Source organism: Cinclus cinclus, chromosome Z (assembly GCF_963662255.1).
Source record: "Cinclus cinclus chromosome Z, bCinCin1.1, whole genome shotgun sequence".
Taxonomy (NCBI): Eukaryota; Metazoa; Chordata; class Aves; order Passeriformes; family Cinclidae; genus Cinclus; species Cinclus cinclus.
The window spans coordinates 2,950,863-2,960,716 of record NC_085084.1 but is presented as its reverse complement, the minus strand read 5'-3'; the positions used below and the strand labels follow the sequence as shown (position 1 = coordinate 2,960,716).

Genomic DNA, 9,854 nt, shown 5'->3' with positions numbered 1-9,854 from the left:
GTGCTCCACATCAGCAATTTATTTATGCAAGTTGGTGGCAGGGTTGGAAACAGGGTCAGGATTTAGAAACTTCTTGTAACTAGCAACCCCCAGGATCTTTCTGCTTCTCAATGACTATGATCCATCAGTGTAACAACTGTGAAAAGAGATGATTACAGTTTTAGAACACATCACAAGAGGAGCAAGTACCTAACATTTCATCCAAAAATAATTGCTTTGAGTTCAACCACCCCTGCTCAAAAGTATCTTTGAAAGCTGCAAGAGAAGGGAGTGGCATCCAGCAAGACCTTGTTTTAAGCACAGTAAAGGCTCATCTATCCCAGAGGGTGAACCTTCAGAGGCGAGGTGTGCTCTTTTTAAACACATCAGGGACTGAGGTGCAAGGGGGAACATCAGCACTTTAGACCCATCCCTGCAGTGATAAACGTGGCACCCAGGAGCTGCTCTGCTAGGAACAGCCTGTTACTACTCCCACATACTTCTGCTGAGTGAGTCTGATGAGAAACTGGCATCCATACAGATTAGAATGGCAAGAAAGGAATACAAAATTTTATGGGACTGTTCAGCTCGCATATTCTAATGCTTCAAATGCACTGTGATGCAGCAGGAGGGTGTTTATAAGTTGGGGGGGAAGCAAACCAGAAAAGTCCACAACAAAAAAAAGTACCAACAGAAAGCCATCAGTTCCTTCCAAACCTGCACCAGTATCAGTTTTGGTAACTGCAGAATATTACCAATACTTTCTTTCTGGTCAGAGCTGTGCCTCCATCACCCCCCCTGAGCCCTCATGAAACCTTCAGGCAGTGCCCAAGTTCCTGCTCAGAGCTGATGCTACACAGACCTGGGAACAGCAGCTCTTCAGAACTGCTGAGTGTGGAAGAAAAACCACAGAAAACCCTCAGTGAAGAAAAAAAAACATATGCACCATGGATTATGGTGAAAGGATACCCACACTGCTATAAACTGTACCAAAATCATTACTCTGAGCAGTATAAAAAAGTTCAGTCCAATCCCTGCTTTGAAATGTCATTTTACCTACCCTCTGCTTTTAAACATGACAACAATTGTTTAATTTAATGACAATACACTGCAATTTGAAGGTGTTCTCAGTACACACCAGCCATCAAAAGCACTTCAGAAGTTTCACAAAACACACAGCCCAGGCCCACGGGGTTTAAGATTTTATTTAGAGACATCCAGCATGGGTTGCAGCTATCATTTCCCCGTTGATCAATGCTGTGCAGAAGACTTCAACTCTGCAATTAAAAAAAAAAAGAAATTAAAGAAATGTAAGAGCCCTGTAAAAACATATATTTTAATTAGAATTTTTGACTTGAAGACTACTTCATCCACTGTGTGGTTTTGCATCAGAGGTCATGACTTGCATGAAACCACACAGTTCTAAATGCTAAACTTCAATACAAGTCTGCTGGTTTTGGTTTTGTCCTCAGTTGAAGATGGAATGAACACCAAACTGGAAAAGGAATTACATAATTTTTTCCAATTACTAGATTCCAATGAGGACTGTTATTTCCTTTCAAGAACTATCCCGACCACTGAAGCACCCAAAAAGATGGTACAGACAATACCAGAAAGTGGAATCACATTAAAACAAACTGAAGTGGGCTTTCAACTGCAAGTGGCATGGTTACACAGTCTGAGTCATGTCTGAGGCTTGCTTTGTTGGGATCAGCAAGCACCAATTAATTTGTTAATGATCTTATCTTACTGGACAGTAACCTGTGAACAACATAGATGGTGAGACTGCTTTGATAGAGGTTCAGGAAAATGCAATTTTCCCCTGACCTTTGTCTGGCACATCAGAAAGCGTTTACAGCATCACAGTTTCTCATCCTGTTCTGTCACATCACACGTGCCAGTGACTCCCACAGGTCACACCAGGTGCACCTTTTCACCTCCTCAGGGGAGGAAGCAGGCATGGTTTTTGTTACAGTCAGAAACTGCATGCAGAGAGGAGTGGCCTCTTAGAGGGAGGCAAAGGTCACAAACCACCGAGTGCAGCAGCTCTGTGACACAAACTTCCACCTGCTCACTGTTTCATTTATTATTATGCAACTGCAGACCACAACACTTCAGCACCTGGACTGCAAAAGGCTGAGAATTAGAAAGATTTCTGACGAGGTCAGGCTCATTAAATTCCACTGCACTACGAAATAAAAAAAAAAAAAAACATTTACCCAGCTAGTGCAGCTACAGCCTGTCCTCTTCATTTCTTCAGGAGCTGGTGTCTGACTATGAAGAAAGGGGCACCAAACCCACTCCCAAAGAACGCGCACATCATTGCCAGCAGCCGCCACTTGTTGTCCACAGAGAACGGGAGGTTCTAAAGGGGGAAAAACAGGAGTTTTACCTTTGCAATCAAAGCATTAAATTCCTTTCTAACCCATTCACAAGTGCTAAGAAACCCAAAATAAAACAAATACGCAGTTGCAAAGCATTTCCAGTACTTCCCAGGGAAAGAAACAGTATTTAGGGTAATAAATAACCTTCCAGTGTCTGAAGGGTACTTACAGGGAAGCTGGAAATGGACTCTTCATGAACAATTACAGTGACAGGACAAAAGGGAACAGTTTGTAACTGAAAGAGGTGAGATTTCAACTGGATACTAGAAAATGTCTTTGTTGTGAAGGTGGGCAGGGCTGGCACAGGGTGGAATTCCCAGAGCAGCTGTGGCTGCCCCTGGATCCCTGAAGTGTCCAAGGCCAAGTTAGACATTGGGGCTGGGAGCAGCCTGGAATGGTGGGAGGTGTCCCGGCCCATGGCAGGGAGTGGAATAAAATGATCTTTAAGGTTTCTTCTAAACCGATGATTACAACCTGCATGTGACCTCTGGAGGTCACTTCGTCCTCTCTTCTACTCTCCCTCCAGCCTGCAGGTCTCATGCGGTCAAATATAAAAATTCCTGAGAACACACATCCACAGCTCCTCCAGCGTTCTGGCATTTCATTATCTTGCCCGTAAAAAGTCTCCTATCGCTTAAGCATGTAAATTAAGACCGAAGGCTTAGGAAAACACGCCAGGTACATCAGAAAGCGTTTACAGTATCATTGTTACCCCTCATACCGCAATGCTCATCATCTGTACCACCGCAGGGAAAGGCGCTGGGGTCGTTCACCACACCATCCGCGGTGCTGTGGCCGTACGGGCATCACTGCGCCACCCCAAAGCCCACACAACACCAGCCAGGTACAAGGCGGCCACCAACCCCCACCCCGCCATCCCCCTCGCCGCGACCTTCAGCAGGCCAGGACGCTGCTGCCCACCTTCCCGGGCCCCTCCTCATAGTGGCTGCGGCGGATGGCGGAGGTAGCGAAGCGGCGGACACCGGTGGAAAACATGATAGGGGCAAGACGAAGCGGCCACTCGTCCGCCCTGCGCGACCTTCCCGAGGGTGGCGCGGCCGACGGGAGCCGGAACCGGAACTAGGAAGGAAACACTGGGGGCATGACGGGAGTTGTAGTTCCATGCTATCACGTGGCAGCAAACGGCGGCCTGCGGTTGGTCGAGCCCCTCGAACGCTCCCCGGTGGCGAGAGAGTCCCGCTCAGCCCCGCCGCCATTTTGTGCTGGCTGAGGGGTGGAGGGAAATGGCGGAGGGGAGCTGAGGGGTCAGACGGGTCTGCCAGTACATTTCGCGAGCTGCACTGGACCTAGAACTCATAGAGGCCGCTATATGGACGAAAAATACAGTAACAGAATGATTTGTGTTGGAAAGGATCTTAAAAGTTCAGCCGGTTTTACACTCCCCATCCCATTCATGTTAGGGACGCTTCCCACTGTCCCAGTGCTCCAGCCCCAGTGTCCAACCTGGCCTTGGGCACTGCTAGCGATCCAGGGGCAGCCACAGCTGCTCTGGGAATTCCACCCTGTGCCAGGGAACAATTCCTAATTCCCAAGATCCCATCCAGCCCTGCCTTCTCCTATTGTGTGTCCATCCCCCCTTGTTCTATCAAGCTTTTTTTTTTTTTTTTTTTTTTTTTTAGAGTTCCTCTCTGTCATGGTGGATGGTGGTGATTTGTACATGACTTATTTATAGGGTATTATTACGTTTAGTGACTATATTACGGTGTATTTAAACTTTAAAGGAACTTTGGCACTGTGAAGGGAAAGAAGGACCCCCCCAGGACACTTCACATTTACCAAAAGGTTACTTCCAATATTGGTGGTCTCCATATATTTTCTTACATGGATTATTTTAAAGACAAACTCTTTCTTTTCAGGAAAAGAAGTTTTTGATGCTGCCATCTCAATGTTGCAAGGAAGCTATTTATTTATTTATTTATTTAGTTATTTATTTATTTATTTTCATAGCCTTTCTGTACATTTATGTGCTGTCAAAGGATAGAAAACCAGGAATTTATGCTCACCAAAGAAATACTTTAATAAAAACAGGTTAAAATTACTTTGAGAAGTGAGGCTTAATTAGTTACATTAGTTGGTGGTCCTTGACCATAATTAGGCGATACAGAACCCTAGGACACCTTTTATCATTACTTGTGGATCTAGTTGTGATTTCCTTAGCTAGTTATTTTCAGATTTTTTTCCCTTTGTTTAGATAGACTTCTGCTTTTATTTGTCAGAGTTTGCAATGCTTTCCCCCCCCTCCATTTGCTGATTCTGATGTGTATTGAAAGATGTTTTCCTATTCTTGTTGAATCCCATTGCTGTTCAGGCAGCCAGGCCTCTTCTCCCCCCCTCCTCCCCCTTTTCTCAAGCATTTTCTAATTGGAATTAATGGCACGATGGTGCTCTGCAATCTGCTTTATCATCTTTCTAACAAATGTTCTTGTTTAAATGTAGCTCTTCTCCTCCTGTAGTGGATTTTATAGCGTTGCTGCAGAGGAGATGCTGAATAGAGGCATAAAGATTCCTCTTACACAGTTGCATTAACAATAGCAGTTTAATCCTAGATGCTCTGCAGATGTTTTCTCTGTAGACAGAAGCAGGAATCTCTAGGTAAATATAATTGGAGAGTGGTAGATATCTAGAGTTGTTTTACAGCTGGAGAAATAGAGCTGAACACTCAAATCTGTTCTCCTTCAAAACATAAAGTGATACAAAGTAAGTGTTCTTTCTTTTAAACATCTTCTAAAGTGTTAGAAATATTATGTACCTTAATTATGATGAGGATAATCAGGTAGCAGGGCAGGTTTTTGCAGGAGCTGCTACGTGCTCCACTGTATGCCTTTATGAAAAGGCAGTCTAACACACAAACTATGAGAATTACAGAATTAATTACTGGGTGAAATTCCCTGGCCTGTGCCATGCATGGGATCAGAATGGGTGATTATACTGATACCTCCCAGCTTTTAAATCTATGAATCTCTGGATTTAGGCTGCTTGTTCACATACATCTTTTTTATGTCTACCATTTTCTCTTCCTTTAGAAAACCTATTACTTTTTGCCAGGTTATCTTTTTCATCTTCAATAATACATTACATTTTACTGCTGTGAATATGACTTGGTGATGAGTTCTTTCAGGTTCTGCTTTCTTACTCACTTTTCCCCACAAAGAATGTTTTTCTTCTTGATCTAGATGCCAAAAAATACAAATAAGAAAAAAACCACAAGTAGCTAAAGAAAGTAATGTACAGGATCTACTTTTTATGATTTTGGTGGAAGAAAGAAGCATAGAAAGCTTAGTGTATGATTTACAAAATTTACAGGGCCGTACTTCAGGGGTTGCAACTGCCAATCACTGAGATGCAGTGAGAGAACCAAGATAAAGTCCTACTGGCTTTTACAGTCCTCTTTTGGGAGTAAAACCAGATGTTAAAAACAGCTGTTTTTAAATGCTGAAATTATGTGTGATCAAGTTTGGACGTGTGTACTCCATGCAAGCTTTTAAATAGCATAAACTCCCTAAACTGTTTTGCTAGCATCATGGGCAGAGGGCTCAGGAGACAAAACCATTGTTTTTCTACAGAAATTATTCTCTGTTTTTGTTGACATGATAAATTATTTTGTCTGGCATTCAACTTAGGAATTAACCTCTCTTCAGTCATAAGGTCAGGTATTAAGCACAAGATTAAGCAGTTGTTAAATGCTAAGTAATTAAAGGGAAAGGGTGAGTAGAGGCTGGGAGAGATATGATGGATATTAATTATATGTTTTTTAGAAAAACTGAGGGTTATCAGAGGTGGAAAATATCTCTGATAGAGTAATTTGTCAGTCAGTCTAATTTCACAGTTGTAGCAGTATGTTGTTCATAAGGATAATGAACTTGTCTCATTTGTGGTAATAGTTTTTTTTTTTCCACATAGTAGGTGTTCTGAAATATAAAAGCATCTTAGAAATGTCAAATAAACAATTAACAGTAATAAAAATAATGTGGGGATCTTCAACTGCGGAAAGCGGTGTTTGTATGGGAAGCATTTGTATTTAGCACAATGAAAAGCTGAAAACCTTGACATGAAATTGTAGAGGAATTGTCCTTTGGAAGCAGTTACAGACAGATTAGTTGCAGACAATGAAGCAACAGGATGCTGTTATAGGGGAAGTAGCATCTTTTATTCTTCCATTATAGCTGTTAAAACCAGCTAAGCTTCCAAATGTGTAAGCCTTCCTTAAGGTGTGAAACTGAGTTACTTTCACATGTAAATATGCACTGAAAATAATTTTTTCAGGGCACAGTTCAAAGGACAGTTTCCTCCCCCAACTGTTCTTTGGACTGGATCATTTCACAGATCCAGTTCAGGGTCTGTGGCACAAAGGCCTAACTGGCCTACAGAAGGGTGTGAAACAGTTGTAGCATTATAAAGGTCGAAATGGATGCGTAGAGTTAGTGCTTTTCGTGGCAGCAACATCAGTTTATAATGGCAGAAAGAGCTCGTCCAAACTACAGCTCTTCTGCAGAATACGTACATATTATTTGGTATTAGGGCATGAGAAAATTATCACGAAACAAATCAAACTCTTTCCCAAGCTGCAGATACTGCTAATACCTAGTGCATTAATTGTATTTTCCAGGTGCGATATTCAAGAAAAGATGGTAAGTATTAAAATATTACTTAAGCAAATTTCAGTGTATCGTAATATGTTATAAACAAGACAATAAAATAATTGGAAGTTTAGTTTTGCACTGTAATATCTTTATGTGCAGTCATCTTCCTGACAGTTTACTGTTGTCATTTTGCCCACAAATTGTCTTCAAGACTGTATAATTAACATTTTTAACCTTTTACAGTTAACATGCATACGTAAGAGTTAACACATGCACTCAAGTTACTCGTCTCAACCTGAATTATTATTATTTTTGCATCTGTTTGAAACCTAAAAGTGGGCCTGTGCATCTGAATGTCGCCTGCTAACTCTGGTTGTATCATTTGGTTTGCCATTAGGATTGTAGGGGGAAGTAATACAGTACCTGTGTAATTCATACTTTTAAGCTATAATGAATATAAAAGTTCTGTACGAACTTCTTCGCTGTGTCTCTGTTTATTAGTGTAATTTTTTGGTGAAAAATACAGGTAGTATGAAAAGTTGAGCACAAATTTATAGATTGAGTGTTACTCATGAAAGCAGCTAAGTTGGATGTGCGTAGTGACAATATCATAGTTTTGGCAGTGTACCCAGATAAATTTAGTTTCTTGTTATGTGAAATAGTTAAAAAATTGCCCCTTCATGTAAGCAATTTCTTATGGAAACAGAGTCTCATTTTTGTGTACTATCAGTATTTCAGCAGTGGAAAAAAGTGTCTAACAATAATATTTTTTACCCCGACAGAATTACTTTTTTCATTAGTCTTTTGCAGCATTAATTGAACCTCCCAAAAGACTGTTTAAAATACATGAGGGAAGGTTGGTTACACAGAACCTTTCCTAGAGGCTTCATCAGGATACAGAACTTGCACAGTGAGTAAGAGCCACTTTGCATTATTTATTTTGTCTTCATGTCTCTCTCTAAAATGGAGGATGCAAAGCTCTGTTTTTGTTTTTACAAGTTAAAAGACCAAGTTACACTCAGAGTACCAAGTCAAGCAGTTGATGTGCAATGCATTGAAAAGGGCTTTTTTTGTGTAGACAGCACATCCAGCTGTATATGTGATAAAGTGGTATGCTAAGATACCAAGTCTCTAATTTCCATGAAAGGGGGTGGCCAATCATAAGAACCAAAAGTTGAGGAGCATTTGCCTAGTGTGGTGAGTGTTTTTTTTCAGTCGTTGCAGAGATGCTCTGGGTGATCCCCAATGCTGGTTTCTGTGAGACAGTGCCCAAAGAAATAAAGCAGTTAGAGAGAAATAAAGGTGGAGGGAGGAATGCTTTTCTGTTAGGTACTTTTAATGAAAAAATGCACTTTTAATGCAAAAACACACTTTAAACTATTGAAGATCCATTTGTGTTCCTTTGTAAGTTACTGTAACAATGTGATTGCATCTCTGCTATTATTTTATTTTTATTAGTTTTATTTTATGGTTTTATTTTTACTTTCACAGTACACTTCTGGACTGATGTTTCCAGCAACTTCTAGTTGGCCATCAGCAAGAACTCTCTGTTCTTTTACTTTCTCTCTCTAATAATGGTATATGGTTTAGCTGCTAAGCAAGATTACTCTAATTTTTCTTGTTTATATGTTGTTAGACTATAAATTCACTTGTAACAACAGCTTTTAACTGTGTCGTTTACAACAAAGACAGTGTGATTACTGCTGATTTACCATGATGAAGAAAAGCAACTGATGTTTCTACAGTCCATTCTCAGGTACCATATACAGACATTCAGTTGTTGACAGGAGGTGAAATTGTGTAATTTCAATTTTGACATCAGTGAGTACATAAAAATGATTTATCATCTTAATTCTCGGAGCTCAAAGATGGAACTTCTGGGGTTGCTGAAAGTACCTGAAGGTACGCTAGTTCATGGGACCTGATGAGATGCACCCATAGGTCCTGAAGGAACTGGGTAATACTTCACCCTCCTGTAAATATTTAACAAGAAACCATGCATGTTTCTTATGATATTTTGATTAATTAGTGAAATTGCAGTTCAGTCTAGCTGTTTTATTTACGTGTGAGCCTGTTAGTTCTTCTAGTGACCTGTTCACTTTCTTCCCCAAACTTAGCTTTTTCAGAATGTTTTTGTAATATGGTGGTGAAATTGAGTATATCACCTATCAGTGATTGTTATAATGAAATATTAACTGTTGAAAATGTTGAATGTGAAGTCTGCCAGTGGCCTGGTTTATATTCATTGTGCATCAACATTAACACCTTTGTTTATGAGGTCAACAAAGAGCTAACATCTGCCAAAACACAGACACTTTTCATGTCAGAACTGGCTGCTTGGTCAGCAGTCAGGCATGCTGAAAGTGCAGTGAATATTTTTGGACATGGACTTGGTTATGTATTTTCTATGAAATTCAGACTGATTCATTCACTTTAAATATGAACCTAAAATGAAATGACAGTGACAAGGACTCACATCATCTTCATTACAAGCACTAAGAAGGTCGCTCTGCTAGAAAGTCTAGGATCAAATTTTACCAGTCAAACGAGTAGGAGGAAATACTTTGCTGATAATTTCCCATAATGGAATAACCAAAAGGTTTATTTTGTAGGGTGGCATTTTCACAAGCTTTGCAGCTACTGCCCTACCGTAGATTAGTAAGTATCCAAAACAAAGTTTGTGCCAAACTCCAAACTGCAAATGCAGCCCAAGAGCTGAGTAACCACTGTTTTTCCAAATGGGAACCTCCATGTTTTGCCGCATTGTTTGGCAGTGGGTCTGCTTCTGTGGCATATCCAAACATTTTCATGGAACATAAGCTGGATTTTGATAGTGTGCAGGTGCTTGTGCTTGAATGTTCTGCATGTGTGTTCTCTTTCTCCACCTAAA

General features: G+C 40.7%; 1 protein-coding gene and 2 non-coding genes across 4 annotated transcripts; all 3 read right to left on the bottom strand.

Annotated features, from left to right (window-relative positions):
* Positions 1–1,169: 1,169 nt before the first annotated feature.
* On the bottom strand, positions 1,170–3,451 carry LOC134056429 (cytochrome c oxidase subunit 7C, mitochondrial). Of its 2 annotated transcripts, none has more exons than XM_062513217.1 (3): positions 3,285–3,446; positions 2,199–2,344; positions 1,170–1,256 (listed from the first exon to the last, which is right to left on the bottom strand). In XM_062513217.1, exons 1-2 carry the CDS (start codon positions 3,357–3,359, stop codon positions 2,228–2,230), a joined length of 192 nt encoding a protein of 63 aa, XP_062369201.1. In that variant the 5' UTR covers positions 3,360–3,446; the 3' UTR covers positions 1,170–1,256; positions 2,199–2,227. The 2 variants fall into 2 exon arrangements, with proteins under 2 accessions (XP_062369201.1, XP_062369202.1); XM_062513218.1 differs by lacking the exon at positions 1,170–1,256 and adding an exon at positions 1,736–2,105 and having other exon boundaries at positions 3,285–3,451.
* Positions 1,817–1,877, bottom strand: LOC134057075 (small nucleolar RNA Z39). Its single transcript, XR_009934200.1, has one exon. It is a non-coding gene; the product is annotated as a small nucleolar RNA Z39 (small nucleolar RNA).
* Positions 3,043–3,105, bottom strand: LOC134057068 (small nucleolar RNA Z39). Its single transcript, XR_009934194.1, has one exon. It is a non-coding gene; the product is annotated as a small nucleolar RNA Z39 (small nucleolar RNA).
* Positions 3,452–9,854: the final 6,403 nt, after the last annotated feature.

Bases quoted from the DNA above. Each gene is read 5' to 3' on its own strand.
- LOC134056429 (XM_062513218.1), bottom strand. From the start codon at position 3,359: ATGTTTTCCACCGGTGTCCGCCGCTTCGCTACCTCCGCCATCCGCCGC. The intron at 2,345-3,284 runs GTGGGCAGCAGC...TTCCCCCTTTAG, and splicing joins ATGAGGAGGGGCCCGGGAAG to AACCTCCCGTTCTCTGTGGA.